General features: G+C 34.2%; 5 protein-coding genes across 5 annotated transcripts; 3 read left to right on the top strand and 2 right to left on the bottom strand.

The window, feature by feature from the left end:
• Positions 1-204: 204 nt before the first annotated feature.
• LOC131675257 (serine/threonine-protein phosphatase 6 regulatory ankyrin repeat subunit B-like) lies at positions 205-4,328 on the top strand. Its single transcript, XM_058954169.1, has 4 exons — positions 205-2,589; positions 2,923-3,249; positions 3,398-3,498; positions 3,603-4,328. The coding sequence occupies exons 1-4, from the start codon at positions 785-787 to the stop codon at positions 4,253-4,255; spliced, it is 2,886 nt and encodes a 961-aa protein (XP_058810152.1). The 5' UTR covers positions 205-784; the 3' UTR covers positions 4,256-4,328.
• A 2,526-nt stretch (positions 4,329-6,854) lies between these two features.
• On the bottom strand, positions 6,855-9,107 carry LOC131675261 (MTRF1L release factor glutamine methyltransferase). The gene is made up of 5 exons (XM_058954178.1): positions 8,659-9,107; positions 8,495-8,583; positions 8,215-8,428; positions 7,890-8,143; positions 6,855-7,813 (listed from the first exon to the last, which is right to left on the bottom strand). Exons 1-5 carry the CDS (start codon positions 8,998-9,000, stop codon positions 7,567-7,569), a joined length of 1,146 nt encoding a protein of 381 aa, XP_058810161.1. The 5' UTR covers positions 9,001-9,107; the 3' UTR covers positions 6,855-7,566.
• A 182-nt stretch (positions 9,108-9,289) lies between these two features.
• LOC131675248 (inhibitor of nuclear factor kappa-B kinase subunit epsilon) lies at positions 9,290-13,395 on the top strand. Its single transcript, XM_058954156.1, has 4 exons — positions 9,290-10,087; positions 10,166-11,861; positions 11,939-12,140; positions 12,212-13,395. The coding sequence occupies exons 2-4, from the start codon at positions 10,174-10,176 to the stop codon at positions 12,707-12,709; spliced, it is 2,388 nt and encodes a 795-aa protein (XP_058810139.1). The 5' UTR covers positions 9,290-10,087; positions 10,166-10,173; the 3' UTR covers positions 12,710-13,395.
• A 57-nt stretch (positions 13,396-13,452) lies between these two features.
• On the bottom strand, positions 13,453-16,091 carry LOC131675250 (protein VAC14 homolog). The gene is made up of 6 exons (XM_058954157.1): positions 15,899-16,091; positions 15,448-15,832; positions 14,290-15,366; positions 14,097-14,215; positions 13,932-14,011; positions 13,453-13,864 (listed from the first exon to the last, which is right to left on the bottom strand). Exons 1-6 carry the CDS (start codon positions 15,997-15,999, stop codon positions 13,527-13,529), a joined length of 2,100 nt encoding a protein of 699 aa, XP_058810140.1. The 5' UTR covers positions 16,000-16,091; the 3' UTR covers positions 13,453-13,526.
• Positions 16,092-16,428: 337 nt separating this feature from the next.
• LOC131675299 (exosome complex component MTR3-like) lies at positions 16,429-17,360 on the top strand. The gene is made up of 4 exons (XM_058954227.1): positions 16,429-16,432; positions 16,490-16,606; positions 16,853-17,025; positions 17,103-17,360. Exons 1-4 carry the CDS (start codon positions 16,429-16,431, stop codon positions 17,358-17,360), a joined length of 552 nt encoding a protein of 183 aa, XP_058810210.1.
• Positions 17,361-17,575: the final 215 nt, after the last annotated feature.

Raw genomic sequence — 17,575 nt, 5'->3', positions numbered from 1 at the left:
AAAAGTGTTATAACAATTAGATCACGTCGAAAAGTGAAGCTTACACAAAGATTAGATCTTTGAATGCGGATTTATTATTGTATTGTATATAAAGTTGAAATGTTATGTATAGATTTGTTTCGTTGTTCTAAGCAACTTCATACATGAATAAACACACTCTACAGACTTGAGATTCGTACATCATTCGATTGAGTGGCACGAGACTCTTTGTTCCGTGCACAGACGATTTTCTTGACTTAGTTCGCGCAGTATATACGTTGTAATCGTTGAGATCAGTCGACACCCGACAAACTACGGCCAAATAGTATAACCGCAGTTGACTATAAAACTTGGCCAGACATTTCAAAGTGTATATAACGATCAGTGCAATTTTGTCATTTTTAAATAGACGATTGAAGTGCCCGAACTAGTATATAAGCAGTCATCATCATTAGAAACGTTTTCTAATAACCGCTAAGGGGCCGGTGGTTACAGCGAAACGATAATAAACAGCGAAACTACGTACGGCTCTCGGCTACTAAACTGTGGCGAAGTGTGCGTTTAACGGACAATCAATATTTTGGTCGAGCTTTCCGGATCAGTGAGCAGTTGTTTAATTATTCGATATATCGCTGTGGAACAGTTGTTTTCGATCGAATCTTAGTAGGAAATAAAATTTATAGAATTGAGACGTTAATTAAGACGTAAAAATTGTAATTGTCCATTCGGCAACTTGTTTGTCACATAGGAACGTCACAACGGTTTGAATATAGAGATTAATAATAGTCGTTTTGCCACTAACAGCATGATGGAGAATGTGCAATCGCTGCATTATGAGTACACGCTAGAGGAAATTTTTTCTTTAGTTAGCGTGTCAGAAGAATGGCAAAACATTGTTCTGTCAAACGGGGAAACGAAATTAATAGATCTTCTTGATGCCCTGAAGAACCCGAATGATTTCATTTCACTCGTGAGATCGACGAACCTAATAAGTCCAACTACATTCGTTCCGCTGGACTCAACACTGTGGCCTGGCTACACTGTGCTACACATGGTAGCGGCTATACCCAAGAAGGCGAAGCCGCCTGAGACCGATTTTAACGACATAGATATCGTTGAAATATGCATGAATCGAAGAGCCGACATAATGGCGAAAAATGCCGAAGGCATGACGCCAATTCATGTGGCGTTCTACGCAAGGAAATACGACATTATTGCAATGTTGCTGAATTATCAATGCAAATTAACCGAAAATCCAAGCGACAAGAATCTTGTGTCGCACTTTCACATTGCTTGCGCCGTCGGTCATCGGCTATCCGTCCAGCATTTATTGTCGAACGGCGTCAACGTGAATATCACGGATATCAATGGCTTCACGGCTCTGCATACACTGATATTCCAAACGGCCTATAAGGACAACATTTACGAAGTACTCTTGTCCAATGAGGGTCTGGAAGAGCGCACGACTCTGCGCGGACACCTCAATCATCTGCACGTTGCCTGCTACTTTTCGCATTTCGACTGTATTAAAAAATTGCTTGAAGCCGGCTCGGACGTCAACAGTCGCCTGTATGAGCAATGTGTACAACCGTGTAGCAAACGTTTGCCCCACTACTATTACGGCTTCTACAAGCACGTAGAGCCCATTTTCACGACGAAGCCTTTTTTCAATTACGGGGCAATAGATTTCCTGTGGCGCGAAGGCTATCGAAAAACCGAAGATCTGATCAGGATCACTTTCCTGTTGATCGAACACAACATCGACATATCGGACAAACAGGTGACAGTGGTTAACCCGCTGGAATGCTTGTTGAGCCAACGGTGTTTCCGCAACCAGTGCTACAAGGCATTCTACGAGAACGCTGCGATAAAGGCTCGCCTGAATAACGAATTGGGCATTTTGGATCTCCATCTCGCTTGTTTCCTCGTCAACCGCCAACTGGTCGAACAGCTGATCACGAGCGGAATCAACGTCAATTCCAAAGTTCACACTGACTCGACGATATGGCAAGGGTACACGCCGCTTCACTGTGTTGCCCGGAGGGTGCTTGACGAATTGTACGGCAAAACTGTCAATGTGCTTTTCGTCTTGCAGTTGGTTGAAATTGTCCGATTGCTGACAAAACACGGAGCTCTTTTATTGACGACGAAAGAGGAGGACGGCGATACGCCGCTTCATTTGATCAACTTGAATTACGGTGCCAAGAAATTATGCAGAGTTTCCAACTTGATTTCGGTCCTCTTCGATTTGGCCGACTTCACCGTCAACTCGACCAATTGCCAAGGAATCTCGCATTTTCACATCGCGTGCGCGACACATATAGAAGCGGTGATCAAGAAGTATTTGGAAGAATGTGAATTCGACGTTAATCAAGCTATCAACATATCCTGCCCAGTTTATCCTGGCAGCACAGCCTTACATCTGCTTGTGAAATCTTACCATACGCATGACTTGAGAGTTGAGAAAATTATCTTAAGATCGCTGGATAAAATGATAAGTCATAATGCTAATGTTAACGTACAAGATGTTTGTGGCAACACTCCATTAATCGAAGCTGTTCAACTGCCAAGCGTATCAATGCGTTACCATTTATGCTCCAAATTAATTAGGTAATAGATCAACTCATGCATAAAAGTATAGACAACTAAAGTTTCTTTTACCCATTCTTCGTGTGAACGGAATCTACGGTTGATGTATGCTGTATATAAATAATAAGCAATAATAAGCCGTAAGAGATTGAAACTTAATTGATTGTTTATTAGCAAAATATAATATGCTGAGCTTGTTTTACAATTAGCGCGAATCAAAATTATATCGGTAATTTTAAGTTAACAAAATTATACATCGTTATTCAAATGTTAAAAAACAATACATTACAATATACTTTATTACATATGGATTCTGCAATCAAATACATCACGAACTCTTAATAATACTTTCAGCCTTGGCGCTGACGTTTACGCAACGAATGTGCAAGGCGTCACGGCTTTTCAAATGTTAATGAGGACAAAGAACTGCCCGGCGCTGGATGAAATCGATTTGTTTTTGAAGGCTGGCTGCGATTTGGATATGTACAATCATGTTACTGGAGAGAGTTGCATAGGGGAAGCCTTGTTCTCTTTCAATCTAAATGAGCCAACCTGGAAGAATATTCGTTTACGGGAAATATTTAAGAATCGAATGAAAACTGGATGTCAAAATGGAGGACGCAGCATCATGCACGATCTAGCTTCCATTGACTATAATGGTAGACGCTTTGGAGTCAACAGGTACATTGTAAACTAATGGCAAAATAATTATACGCACACAGTACGTACGTATACGCTTTTATTACCTGAACATTGTTGGTAAGCTTCTACGCGTACGCGGATATTACACTTGAAGGGTAGGTTAATGTATCACGTTTGAACATTACAGATCACACGGGATCCATCGGGATCCCATAGTCAAGAATCTCACGAAAATCCATGAATGGTTAGCGAAACGAGGCTGTGACGTAGATCACCAAGATGATAAAGGTATAGTTATTTGTATGGAAGAAACCGTAGCCTCTTTTTGGGGGCGAGGGGGATAATCACGGTAATAGCATTTGTTGATTGAAACAATTTCTTGTTACTTGTAGGTCAAACGGCCCTTCACCTGGCGGTGAAATACGACAATTGGCCGTCCATGATGGGCCTGTTGAATATTGGCGCGGACATCAATTTGTCAGACAAATCTGGAAAAACCATCTTTGGATATATTCCTGTTTCCGACGAGTATAAAACACCGGAACAGGTTCGTGTTGTTGCAGTGATTTTAGCCAGGCATGCGTACCATATGGAGTATTGCAAGCTGCCTGTGACCGAGGAGAGAAAATCAATACAATTTGAAGAAATGTATCTGCGGGAAAGGGGCTTGGATTTAGTATTTTTACTTTTCTACAAAGAATTAAATATCCTCATGGAGTTGAAAGATGACAAAAATTTTCCGTTTTCACTTTACGCCTTTTTGATATCGGAAAATACGGTATTAACTTACAATAGTATGACGATAGAAGATCGTATACGATTCGATGAGATGGTTGCACAGATCAGCAAAGAGGAATATACAATAGTCCCTAGTATACTAAGATTGAAGTATCGGCAAACTTATCAGAGAATGGCATTGTTACAATCCGCTTCGCAATCGTTCAATTCACTAATCAGCAGGGATATACCGGAGGAATGTTTTCAATATATTGCGTGTTTTTTAAATAATGATGATCTGCAGCAAATGATTGATATAAGCAATTAAACAACTGCCTTACATATCAATGAAAAGATTTTTAATGTTTCTATAAGCAAAATGTTATCAAAATTCAACAATGTTTTTATGGTTATTATTAAATAAAAGATATAAAAATATTTTTTAACTTTTTACATTTCAAGTTGATACACTCTTCTACCGTTAAAATTATATCATATAAAAATAGTAAAGTAAATAATACTTCAGAAATATTATTTTCTGGAATGATACGTAAGGTCTCAATCTCTTCTTCAGCCATAGAGACATTCGGCATATGTATCCATATATTTGGTATAATTTGCTTGCGGGCTAATTTTATTATATCTTATGTTTGTTTGCTAAATCTTCCTATGCCTTGCACATATTTGATTTTCAACTTCTTGAATCGTATTAACCTGCTTTTTATTGCCCCAACCTTAAGCTTCATTTTCAGCAAATTCACACAAAAGATAATATGCGTAGGAAAAGATAAATCTAAAGTTGTTAAAAAGCACTGGTATCGTGTATACGTTTCAACGTAACAATGCCCAGCGGTTTATATTAGTGAATGTAAAAGATCATTAGGGTCGAGAGTGAAGGAATATGAAACAAACCTTGGGATGAAATTGTTATCACGGTGTATAAGAATACCTTGTATCATGATTGATTAGAATAATGCTAGGATATTAGATTACAAAAATAATTACAAAAAATGCAAAATTTCAGAAATGCTACATATTGGTTTATCGAATAACAGTCGAAATAAGAAAAGATATATAATTTTTCAATTATTTATAAAAACCGTTTTATTAAAATGATTACAGTTAAGCGTTTAATGTGATTTATATAGTGATTACAATTATATGCCGACATTATATAAAAGCATGGATATGTAAAATATTTTCACTTTAGTTTAAATGGCAATGAGAAACATTCTTTAGCCTACATACAGTTCGATCTATCATTCAATATTTTAATATGTTTAATATTGAAATGTTGAATTTCAAAAATTAAAATTTTCAATTTTCCGTTACATTTACATTATGATTATTATAACAAACATCAACAAAATTCGAAAATATTTTTGAGGTGATTATTAACTAAAAAATTAAATGTTTGCTATTTCTTTACATTTTTACTCGATACACTTCTCTAATACTGTGATTTTATCACAAAAATAATAGAGATACATAATATTCCGAAAAAAATTATGTTCTATTATGTAAGGCTAATATTATGTAAGACCCCCTAATCTCGGTGAAGACCAGCAAAATCATAGAAGAAAAAAATTGAAAGTATGTGTTGGTGCATACTATGTATATATGGGCGAAGGTCGTACATCATTCACAGAAGGAAAAAGTTAGACTCATTTACGATGCTTTGGCATACTGCAAGGGGCCTTTGACCTCTTTTTGAAAATTAAAAGAAAGCTTACGGTTTATACTCAGGAAAGGATACTACGAAAAAAAATTAGCTCACTAAAAAGGCTAAAAAGTGGGAGTTTACCAATTTAAAGAAATTTGATTAATCAGAAAAGATTGAATGATAAGTTTAAATGAATATAATTGAATAATCGAAATTATATTTTATAGTTTATTATTGGGAGTACAAATCAATTCGGTCTGTTTTTTGATGTTAAAAAATGAATTTATTTGTAAACAAAATGAATGAACACAATAATGAAAGTATATTGGCCATCGCTGGTTATTACGTTTATCTATCACTTTCCCGAACATGTGCCGTGCCGTATTTTTTTATACGACGTGTGGAAAGTGCGATTGTCAACGCACGTTTTTTGCCGAGCTTGCGGGAAAAACGCACTTTCCGCACGGAGTGTCGAAAAAACATAATCCTAATTACCGTTTTGCTCTTCTCTCTCTTCTTTTTCCAAAAGAGATTAAGAAGTAATTAAACCTAAAATAAAACAAAATTATTTTAGCGAATTAAAGACACTCAACGATCCGTAAGAAATTAACGGGAGACCGACGGAGAGTACTCAAAAAGGTTATTAAAAGCCCAACCTGGATTCATCTCTCAAGAAATTTATGAGCAACAAAAGGAAGCTCAATTTATGAGAAACCGCCTAAAAGTAAATGATAAGGAAGCACCCTGTAACAAGCTCTAAAAAATTCGTACCAGATTGTGGGAGAAGTTGTCACAGAGCAACAGAAAGTACACGATGTTAAATGTATCACTCACACTAATATAAGTTTGGAGCCATAAATAATCACTTCTATTAAGTATGTAAAGTTTAGTGTTGTATAATAGTATAAGAGCTTAATCATTTTTCGGATAATTTTTCCGATATATCTTGAAATAAGTAAAAGTTTATCAGTTCTTATGAGAAAATAGGTGCAAGTTCAATTTTTATTCACCAATGAATAATGATGTATGAATTCCATTTTAAACAGCATGACTTATATGTATCCATTAGAATCTCCAAGTTAGTATGTAAATGGTAGAAATAACGTTATAAATAACAGAAAAACATAAAAAAAAGAACGCGCGAAAGGCTCTAAATAACATTAGTGTAAATAAATATAAAAAATGTCGTGCAAAAAATTTAGTATCGTGGAAATTTTATTTATCACAATTTAGCTTTACAATGGATAACATCAGTGAAGAAAAAAAAATTGAAATAATTTGTTGTATTATTATTTATAACAATTGAAAAACAAATAAAGTTCAATTGTTGCTAAAAATCATTTGATACATTTTCGTTTCAATATCTGACAATTTCAACCTACTAAAAATGACTTTATTTAAAAAATTTCAAGTTCAGCTTAATTATGCTGTTTTACACAAAAAGATTCTGAAAAAATCATGAGCTTATATTTTCTAATGCTATTCAAAGTTAACTAAAAGAGAAAAAAATGTTTCTTTTAATAACAAATTCAAAAATTTTGCGGATTTACTCATATATGTCAACATAAAAGTTTTACTTAGTAATGACTTAAAGTTTAGAGACGAGGCTAAGATAGTTAATTTATTATTTTGCACACTCACAGACGCACATACGTCTTAAAACAAATTTTAAATAATAGGCAAAAAAAGTAATAAGTTTCACTATGTATATTTTTATTAGTATATTAAAACAACACAAGTAGTATGCTTGATGAAACAAATTTACTTTTTTCTACAAGTTTCAAACTCTGATCAGAAATCATAAATCCAATTAATAATAATCATAATACAAACATTCATACGACTATCAGCTCTGTATTGTTGTTCTGGTCTCCACGATTCTCATTAAATCAATAAGTATTCAATGTCTAACTACTGTTATTTTTAATGTCTGTAACGACAATCTATCATCGGCAGCTAATATAACGCTAACAATCCTACCTATGAATTCTTTTAATTTCGACGTATCTATCGTTTTCATTAAAGTCTTTGTACACGCTCTCAAATTGCAATTTACCCGCGTAATTTTCTTCTACTAGCATTTTTATTTGTTCGCAATGACTTGAGTCAATTTCTAAAATAAGGAATCCGTCATCATTGAGAGCTACAGATGCATACAGTAGTATAGGTTTGATTAATCTTAAGCCATCATTGCCACCATTTAAAGCTTTGATGTCTTCATATCTAATATAGAAATGAAGGATGTTCGAATTACATATATACATATATTTCATGAAATATTTCTTTATGTCAAACTTACACTCGAACTTCCGGTTGAAGACTAAATATCCTCTGTGTTGGTATATAAGGAGGATTACTGACAATAAAATCAAAACGAAGCTGCTCAAATTTCAAAGGTTGAGATGACGTGTAATTCTTTTTCACCGATATATTACCAGTTTCGTTCAACTTGGCATTCAGAAGAATCAATCCCATTTCTAGATTTAAGTTTTTGGCATTTTCTTTGGTTAAATCGCAGGCATGAGGATTGATATCTATCGCTACAACTCTAAGCTGTGTAGAAAATATAAATAACATAAATGAATTTAGCTTAAAATTAAATTGAAGTTTTTGGAGTAACTCACATTTTTTCGAGATTGCAATAATGAAAGACAAATAGCACCAGATCCACAACCAATTTCTAAAATCTCGCAAGACTTGTTTCCAAAATCATTCATTCTTTTCAGCATCAATTCAACTAGAATTTCAGTTTCGGGTCGTGGAATAAAAATCGGTGGTTCCAGTTTCAGCGTAATATCTCGGAAATCCCATTGGCCGATCAAGTATTGTACTGGCATTCTAGAATAATGTAAAATAACTTACTTGTAGTTAAAAGATAATTAACGCGTGTATTTTTAATCTTACCTTGAGAGTCGACATTCACATAGAATTTCTAGTTTTTGCAATTGTTCTTCGCTTAATTGTTCATTTTGTAGCTTAGCCAAATCCGAAAGCTATTCAGCAATAATATATGTAATTCAATAATAACAATTTACATACTTAGAATTTAATAATTTCATTATAATTACTTTTGTTATTCCAATAATGGAGGCAGTTATATGCTGAATTGATTCTTTAGGTTCTGCAATGTTTTCTTTTATAAAAATTTCCTGCCAGCGTTTCATAACATTAGCAATTGTTTGTTTGTCGTGTTTGTCACTAGGATTGTTAGCGCTGGAACTGAATTTCACAAACTCCTGTACCATGTCACTGTTGATTTCTGTATTATCACTAAATTTTTTTAAAGTTCTTGTTGAATTTGGAGTCAACAATTTTAAACACCTTTTAAAACTAACTGGTAAGTACTGAAAAGATCTCATGTTACTTTCATAAAATATTACACGTATTTTGAAACACAGGTTAAGGTTCATTCAAAAAAAGGAAAATTAAACAATCGTAACAACACAAATTTTAAAGCATATAAGTTTAGCCACGTGCGAATGGCAGAGAAATCAGCTGCGAACTCTCTAAAAATCAATTATACTGGTGTAGAACACGTTCAATGTGATACATCCATGCATAAGACATATAAATGTAGGTACATACATACATACATATGGACATGAGAGTTCATACTACACCAGATCAAACTGAACGATCCAAAACAAATTGGAAAGTGAAGTCTAATTCACACACTCAAATAATTTAATAAATGTTACATTACCAACAAGATCTTATGATATAAGTACGTATGTATTTGTTAACAAAAATGTAATTAACGAATGCGTTTACCGAATGTAGAATTAACTTCAAAAATATTAAAACTGATAAACCTCGCGTTTTCTAGCAAGATATCAAAATGTTTCACCAATTTATTTACATGAATTACACGGGTGATGCGGTTCTTCCCCGAAGCGTTGTTGACGTCCATTATCATAAAATAATTGTGCTATCACCGCAAAATTAAATTCTTTTGAGCACGCTTAATTAATGTAAACTCAATAATTCGCTGGGGAATGCTACAGGAAATATCTTTGTAATTCGCTGGGAGTTGGCATTTCTAAGGGCTGTAAGGGTAGTTAATATTGAGGGTGATAAATGAAACGTAGTATGCAAGTGCATATAATCAATATGTACAACTAAAGTTTTCATTTACTCCATATTTTGTTGTTAATAATATGTACATACAATTTTATCCCATGTCCCTATAGTCTGCCATGTATAAATATCCTAAGCGTTCGTTTTAAGGGTAAATTTATTAATTGCGATGTATCTCCTTGATATATATCATTATAATAATCTTTTGAACCAATAAAAATAATTAATTAGTCATTTTCTTTTATTATTTTTTCGTTATTGAATAACGTTACGAACTTCAGACTCATACAAATTTTACATGAAAGTGTTTTCTTAGAGGTTAGAGTGGTTGACTATTTTAGCCATTTCTAGAATGAAAAGGTAGTGAATTATCATCTGTTTAAGCAAGACGCGAGTATTTCATCAGTAATTTAGTATCAGGTAAGTTTTTGAGTAAGAACAATTTATAGCACATACAGTTCAACTACAGGTATTAATTTTAATGACTAAAAATTTTAGATTTTGGCATGTCATTCCTACGAGGCTCTACCAACTATGTTTGGTGCACAACAAGTGTGCTGGGCAAAGGAGCCACTGGTGCTGTGTTTCAAGGAGTTAACAAAAATAATGGTGAACCAGTAGCCGTGAAAACATTCAATCAAGTCAGTCACATGCGACCACATGATGTGCAAATGAGAGAATTTGAAGTACTACGCAAAGTTAAGCATGAAAATATTGTCAAACTTCTAGCAATCGAGGAAGAGCAGGATGGACGTGGAAAGGTAATAGTAATGGAACTATGTACAGGAGGCAGTTTGTTTAACATTCTAGATGATCCTGAAAATACCTATGGCTTAGCAGAAGAGGAATTTCTTTTAGTTTTGGAGCATTTATCAGCTGGTATGAAGCACTTGAGAGATAATAATTTAGTTCATAGAGATCTCAAGCCAGGAAACATTATGAAATTTATTGCTGAAGATGGTAGTACAATATATAAACTTACTGATTTTGGAGCAGCACGGGAGCTACAGGAAGATCAACAGTTTGTATCTCTTTATGGCACTGAAGAATATCTTCATCCTGACATGTATGAACGAGCTGTATTAAGGAAACCAGTAACCAAAAGTTTTGGAGCAACAGTAGATTTGTGGTCCATCGGGGTTACACTGTATCATGTAGCTACTGGCCAATTACCATTCAGGCCATATGGTGGTCGTAGAAACAGAGATACTATGTATTACATTACTACTCAAAAGGCATCAGGAGTAATCGCTGGTTCACAGTCAATCGAATCTGGTCCTATAGATTGGAGTAGAGAGTTACCTGCAAGTTGCTGTTTAAGTACTGGTCTCAAGAGATATGTTACTCCTCTGCTAGCAGGCTTACTAGAAGCGGATAAACAGAGAATTTGGAGCTTTGAAAGATTTTTCTCAAGGGTCACGGATACTCTCTGTAGAAAACCACCAGTTCATATATTTGATGTTCATGGCGGACAGCTGATTAAAATATACCTACATCCTGAGGAAGAACGTTATGCTGCTTTTCAAATACACATTCAACATCAGACAAATATTCAACCTGCATCTCAAATAATTCTCAAAAATTCAGTTCCTATATTACAATTGATTGAAGAATCGACGCCTGGAAGAGGATATCCACCGACGTCCATGGATGAGCCTCTATTTTTATTTTCAGGGGAGAATAAAAATGTAACATTACCCATTGAAACAGAACTACCAAAGTTCCCAGTTTTTGCTACTTTAGTATCAGTAGAGGCTGATGCAAGTCAAGCCAAAACCGCGTGTTCAGTAGGACATGAATGTAGAAGAAGGATTGATAAAATGGCCAGGTGTAGTAAATTGTCGCAAGACGCAGTAGTTGCATTTGTTGGCTACCTCAACACGAAACTCAACAAAGCTCTGGATCAATGCCAAAAAACAAAGGATTTCACAAAGGCAGTGGAGGACTTGGCAATAGCAGTCGAAAGAGGAGAAACGATTGCTAAGCAAGTTTTTATGAGTATTAGAACGAATCAAGGATCAAATTCATTGCCAACTACTTCATCCATGACATCGACAGGACCAACATTGTCTTCTACCACACATAACTCGATGCTTCCGTCATTTGAAGCAAAAAGTTGGAAAAAGGAACTGGATACAATGAGTAATGAACTTTTTGGAAAGTTGGCACCAGCTATTACTCAACTTCATCAAAGGTTTGTCTAATTGTTTACTTTTTTATGTTAAGCCAAATGATCTATTCTGCATGCAGAACTATTATTTGATATTGTAGACACGTGAGGGAGAACTGCTTGAAAAGCGAATGGAATACCAATACGCGAAGTTTATATTGCCCTTGGGCAGCCAAAGCAAGTCCAATAGCTACTACTTTAGTCGAACGTTTGAGAGACGGATGGCAACATCTTCTGCGGGACAGAGCTACGAGAAGCCTTACCTATAATGATGAGCAATTCCATGTTTTAGAACGGATCAAGGTAATAAATAACTGAAAATTCAAGATAACCATTGCCGAGAAAAAATAACTAAATTTACTTTCACAATTTAGGTGACTGAAACTGGACGTCGCATGAAAGAGCTGCTTGACAAACAAGTTAGTCCAACAGTGATCCAACGCTCCGAGTGCCTAGCCGATTGGTACAAATTGGCACAAACAGCCTATTTACAAACGGAAATTCTTGGAAAGGATATTGACAATTATGAGCGACAGATTGAAACTTTTCACTTGCGTCTCTCTCAAGAAAGTAAAGAACGATATGATCATATATGCAGAATGTTAGATACGTGGTTGCCAACAGTAGGCAAACAATATAGCAAGAACGCTAAAAACACACAAAGCGAAATGGATGAAAGAAGAAAAAGACGAGCACTACTAGAAGAAGATAAATGGAAAGACATCTGTTCGGTTCAAGAGAAAATTGAATTGATATTGTATACGAATGATGCTCTAGTTGATGAGCTAACTAGGGTAGCTAGTGAAATGGCAAATGTGTCACTTACATCGTCTACTGAAGAGCAACTAGAAGTATTGACTACGGGCTCCTAGTTAATGGTGAACGATGAATTGATAGCTGCTTTCTGCAATTATGTACATACCAAATTTAGGACAATGCGTTTCATGTAAAGGTTGAATGTCTGGGGGATGGTTTGTATGTTGTGATATTGAAATTTATTTGTATATCAAAAATTGTTAACAATGGCGAGAGTAGTGAAATACTCAGACAATGAGATGTTACATAAAAGTAGCATTATTAAACTAACAGACATCGACAAAGTATTTTTCAGAAGCCGTGATGAATTATTGCGTTCTGTAGGTATTAAATTATACAATAGTATGTTTCTGGAGCTTGTCACATTCTTTTCATCAAAGTCTTGGTCAAAATGCAAGTATGTAAGTCAGAATTTTTTGCAAAAATTAATTTGATTAATTTTATAAAATTATTTGTTTAATTTATTTTGAGATAATATGACAATCGTAATATTAAAAAAGAGAATTTAAATGCTAAATAGGTCTGAATAGCATTACTTATTTCCATATGATTTCTTATATTTAATTTTTAGATAAGAAAAGTAGAAATAAAAAGTTTTGCTATGAAATGTGCATATTGACGCGTTTTTAGGAAAAGATAACAAAATATATAACTTTATAAAACTGATTGTACATAATTACGATTCTATGAATAAGTCTTACGAAGAAAGAGAAAGAAGTATTGATTTGTGTTTTGTAAAAACGTAAATAAAATATACATAGAAATTTAACAAAAAGTTAGATTTATTTTGAACCTATGGAATAGTCGATTGATTAGTATAAAAGATTAGCATTTTTCAGCATTATAATACACAATTAGCAATAAAAAAATATTTTAATCATTGTTGCTTGTTGCTTCCTTCGTTTCCGTTAATAAAGCATACTTTTGCTTTTGCTTTTGCTCTCTATGCTTATTTTGAACATCCACAAAGTAGTCAAATAACTCGTTAAAATTAATTTTGTCTCTCGTCGATTCTAGTACAATGACCTTTTTCGGAGATTTCTTTTTTTCATTTTGCAACGAAAGTGCGCTCATAGAACTTGGAGGGATGGCTGTCAATCTGCGTAACAGCACGGAAAAAGCTTCGCTCTGCGGGAGTATCATGAGGAGGCCATATAGCGTACGCACTAACGACTCGTTTCTTTCTATCTCTAGTAATTCTAGCCGTAAATCTTCGAAACGATCAAATTATATTTATCATATTAAAATTAATAATCACTAAACACATGAAATACTTACAAGTAAAAATCGGTGACTCGATCAGCTGGATAAGTTTGTCGATTTCTACTAAAAACTCAACGGTAACTTCAATATTTCCGCTAGAAACGATTTAGTTGAGGAAAAAGATGATATCTTATAATTTTTGAGGGAAAAATAATTAACATCAAACAACTGAAAGGATACAAATATTTAACAAGCTCGCAAGCATGATCATAGTTTTGAGTCAGTAAGCACAAGGCCACAGTAGCTACCGGGTTATGGCACCACGGTTTATATAAACTAACAAATACTTCAACGCTTTCCTATATATAAAATTTTTAACTGATTATTAACAAAACATCATTAATAAATTTTGATTAACATTCTTAAAACTTACTTCAGTTCTTAAATCTTTCAACTTATTTCTCAATTCGAAAAGTTCTGAGCTTGTAAGTATAATAAAGCTAAGAGTTTGTACCATAACACCAGCAAATCTATAATTCTGTTCTTCTCTCAAAATATCTGCCATGACTTTAAAAATTTGTTCTGGATTCAACAATACACATAATTCTCTTATGATAAATGAACCTCTGTCTTCCAAAAGATGCCTGTCATCAGCAAATAATCTTAATAGATTCACCATGAACTTTGTAAAGTACTTGTTCTGTGTTGGCATTTCACCTTTTGAACTGATCAATTCAGCCATAACAACCAATGTTTGTTGAACAACTTCTTCTGAGCTATCACTCAAGGTTTTCATAAGCACAGGAAACAATTCTTCGACATGAAGATACATCTTATCAGGTAAATGTTGCAACAAGTGGTATATCCATCTTAATACTGCCACTTTTGTTTGAACAGGTATTGTTTGCAATTGTAAATGTTTTGTCAAAACTTCAACAATACTGGAAAGATCCAAACTTTCTGCAACAGAACTTTCCATGCTTTTTGATATTATCAGTTTGAATAAACTGTTATTTACACGTGAAGCAGTTTCCTTTATTATTTTATTAGTATCTCCATCGTAAGATAAACAAGGCAAAATGGCTGTGAAAATACCAGATGTGTATGGTAAAAGAATCTGCCCTGATAGTCGTATAAACTCATCTATCCATGTGATTGCTGTTAATTGTAACAAGGCATCTGAACTCTGAGCATGCAATATCAGTATATTTATCATATCTGCAAAATGTACTCTGGATGGATTTGCTCGAATACTGTGAAGAAACTCAGCAAATACTGTGTCAGCTTGCTTTTTAATTTCTGGTGTTGGATCTTCAAGAACTTTAAATAAACCATCCAAAATATCTGGTAAAAATACAATAAGATCAACATCAGGTACAGCATCTAATACAGATATCCAGGATAATATAAACTGTCTTGCAAACGAATTTTTTGTGTAAATTCTTTCTCTCAACAGTGGTATAAATCCTGCTACCACTATATCAAATCTATCACTTTCAGTTACAATATCCTGTAAATATTTCACACTTAAACCTTACAAGTATAAAAAAGATACAATTAAATTTTCTTGCATTTGAAAACATATACAAACCTTCAGTAATCTGTCTAACAATTCAGTTGCAGTTTTTACACTTTGTTCAGTATCACAGCTTAGTTGGCTGAGAGATCCAAAAATATCAGCAAATACAGGTATAACATCACCTCGTGCAACTTTTACAACATTGTAAAGACTTTCACAAGCATAGTATCTTACTCTAGAATCTGCGTCAGAAAAGCACGCTAATATTGGAAAAATTAAGTCTTCAACATATCTACCAGTATTCGCAGGTCCAAGTCCAACTGCTAAAGCTGCCAGTCCAAGTAATCCACCTTTTCGAGTATGAGGATTATGAGATACAGCAAAATCTTTTCCCAGTACTTTAATAAGCTTTTGAATCTGAGCTGTATTGTTATGTGCAGAAAAGTCTTTCACCATTCTTAAATCAAATAATTGATCAATAAATTTTTATTATTAAAAAAATAAATATTGTTTAACTTTTTACTTTTCTATTTCATGCGCGGCAGCTTTTCTTTTCTCGTAGAGTTTATCATTTAACGATTTCACACAAGCCGCACTTAGCGGAGCATAATCCCTTTCAGCCATTCTCGTCCCGTTTTTCAAATATCCAGTAGCGTCCTACTCGCGTGAATGTTAATGTCGCGAGTGTGGTTTATTTTTATTACCGATAGCTTAGCAGGCGAATGCTGGATCAGCTGATTGGAAAACATGTGGCCCGGTGCAGCCGGCAGCGGTGTCGGGTGCGGCCTTCAAAAAATCAACGCGCATGCGCACTTCTCAGCAACAAGTTACTTTTACAGTGCAGCAGTTAATTAAACAATTAACAAATCGAAATTCATTAGATTATTTAATTAACATGTAAAAATACCTTATGACCAAAAGAGAAGTAATGGTCCAGAGGAGACAACTCCGTACTGCATTTATTCTGATTTGAATGCAAAATCAGACAATTTAAGTGTCAAAAGTAAACTTCAAAATAGGCGAGATTCTAGAAAGCATGATGAAATTAGAAAAATGTGTAAGTAAATAGCGTATTGGGTCAAATATATAACATTTTATTCTCCATTTATTACAGTTATCAAACTAGGAGTTGTCAGTCAAGCAAAAGGTTCAGCTTATATTGAAGTAGGACAAACCAAAGTTCTCTGTTCAGCGTTTGATCCAAGACAAATACCTAATCAATACGACTATAGTACTCAAGGAAAATTATATTGCGAGTTCAAATTTTCTAATTTTTCTTGTGTTAGAAGAAAAGGTCATCAACAAGATGCTGAAGAAAAACAATTTAGTCTTCTCATGTAGAGAGCTCTTGAGTCAGCAGTTTGTAGGGTAAAGTGAATAGTTTTAAAATATTGTTTAACTATACTTTTCAGTCTACTTTAAAGTCAGCAGTTTGTAGAGTAAAGTGAATAGTTTTATTATCTACAAAATTCAACAGTAACTGTTGCAATTTCCTTCCTCCAAGATGAGTTTCCAAATTTTCAAGTGGATGTTTATGCCTTAGTACTGTACAATGGTGGTTCTGCTCTTAGTGCTGCTATCATGGGTGCAAGTTTAGCATTAGCAAATGCAAATGTACCAATGTATGGCATTGTATCAGCAGTGACAGCAGTAGGATAATCTGAATTTTTTTAAGATCTTGTTTTATTTACGAGAGCTAAAGAGTTTTCTAATTTTCATTTATATAGGGTATCTATGATGATTGTGTGATATTGGATCCCACAGATTATGAAGAATCACTATGTTTGGCTGCCATAAAGAAAAGTAAAACTATAAATCATGGTATTGTAATGCATGCTATTTTACTACGGCATGATCAGATATCAGAACATTTCTTAGTTGAAAGTTTAGATCTGAATCGCATCTACTCTACTATTAACAAACTAAACAGAGCAGTAACTGAAATTTACCCAATACTGCAACAAACTCTTATAAATCAATTATGAAGAAAGGTGAAACTAAATGACACCAAATTTACATTACTTTGAGATTATAATTTATATATCTTTTCAGATTTACATTATTAACTTAAAAAATTTAACTTAATTCAAATGATTATAAAAAAATTATATTGTTATAAAATTATTAGTCCTCTGGTTTCTCTGGTGGAGGTCCACAAGGCTGAAGCATCTTTTCCATCAAATTGAAACGTACTCTTGCT

This window comes from Phymastichus coffea, unplaced genomic scaffold (assembly GCF_024137745.1).
Source record: "Phymastichus coffea isolate CEN01 unplaced genomic scaffold, Cenicafe_Pcof_1.1 PCOF00018, whole genome shotgun sequence".
NCBI lineage: Eukaryota > Metazoa > Arthropoda > Insecta > Hymenoptera > Eulophidae > Phymastichus > Phymastichus coffea.
This window is presented reverse-complemented; position numbering and strand designations above follow the sequence as displayed.

What these genes read in the sequence shown, in the direction of transcription:
- LOC131675299 (XM_058954227.1), top strand. An exon ending in ACCTAATCAATACGACTATA is followed by an intron (nt 16,607 to 16,852) that starts GTACTCAAGGAA and finishes AAAATTCAACAG; the next exon opens with TAACTGTTGCAATTTCCTTC. An exon ending in TTGTATCAGCAGTGACAGCA is followed by an intron (nt 17,026 to 17,102) that starts GTAGGATAATCT and finishes TCATTTATATAG; the next exon opens with GGTATCTATGATGATTGTGT.
- LOC131675248 (XM_058954156.1), top strand. Translation starts at nt 10,174, where the DNA reads ATGTCATTCCTACGAGGCTCTACCAACTATGTTTGGTGCACAACAAGT. An exon ending in ATTACTCAACTTCATCAAAG is followed by an intron (nt 11,862 to 11,938) that starts GTTTGTCTAATT and finishes TTGATATTGTAG; the next exon opens with ACACGTGAGGGAGAACTGCT. An exon ending in ATGTTTTAGAACGGATCAAG is followed by an intron (nt 12,141 to 12,211) that starts GTAATAAATAAC and finishes TTCACAATTTAG; the next exon opens with GTGACTGAAACTGGACGTCG.
- LOC131675257 (XM_058954169.1), top strand. Translation starts at nt 785, where the DNA reads ATGATGGAGAATGTGCAATCGCTGCATTATGAGTACACGCTAGAGGAA. An exon ending in TTATGCTCCAAATTAATTAG is followed by an intron (nt 2,590 to 2,922) that starts GTAATAGATCAA and finishes TAATACTTTCAG; the next exon opens with CCTTGGCGCTGACGTTTACG. An exon ending in AGATCACCAAGATGATAAAG is followed by an intron (nt 3,499 to 3,602) that starts GTATAGTTATTT and finishes TGTTACTTGTAG; the next exon opens with GTCAAACGGCCCTTCACCTG.
- LOC131675261 (XM_058954178.1), bottom strand. Translation starts at nt 9,000, where the DNA reads ATGAACCTTAACCTGTGTTTCAAAATACGTGTAATATTTTATGAAAGT. An exon ending in CCATTATTGGAATAACAAAA is followed by an intron (nt 8,584 to 8,658) that starts GTAATTATAATG and finishes ATTGCTGAATAG; the next exon opens with CTTTCGGATTTGGCTAAGCT. An exon ending in TATTGCAATCTCGAAAAAAT is followed by an intron (nt 8,144 to 8,214) that starts GTGAGTTACTCC and finishes TTTTCTACACAG; the next exon opens with CTTAGAGTTGTAGCGATAGA.
- LOC131675250 (XM_058954157.1), bottom strand. Translation starts at nt 15,999, where the DNA reads ATGGCTGAAAGGGATTATGCTCCGCTAAGTGCGGCTTGTGTGAAATCG. An exon ending in TGCGAGCTTGTTAAATATTT is followed by an intron (nt 14,012 to 14,096) that starts GTATCCTTTCAG and finishes AATCGTTTCTAG; the next exon opens with CGGAAATATTGAAGTTACCG. An exon ending in CGAGTCACCGATTTTTACTT is followed by an intron (nt 13,865 to 13,931) that starts GTAAGTATTTCA and finishes ATCGTTTCGAAG; the next exon opens with ATTTACGGCTAGAATTACTA.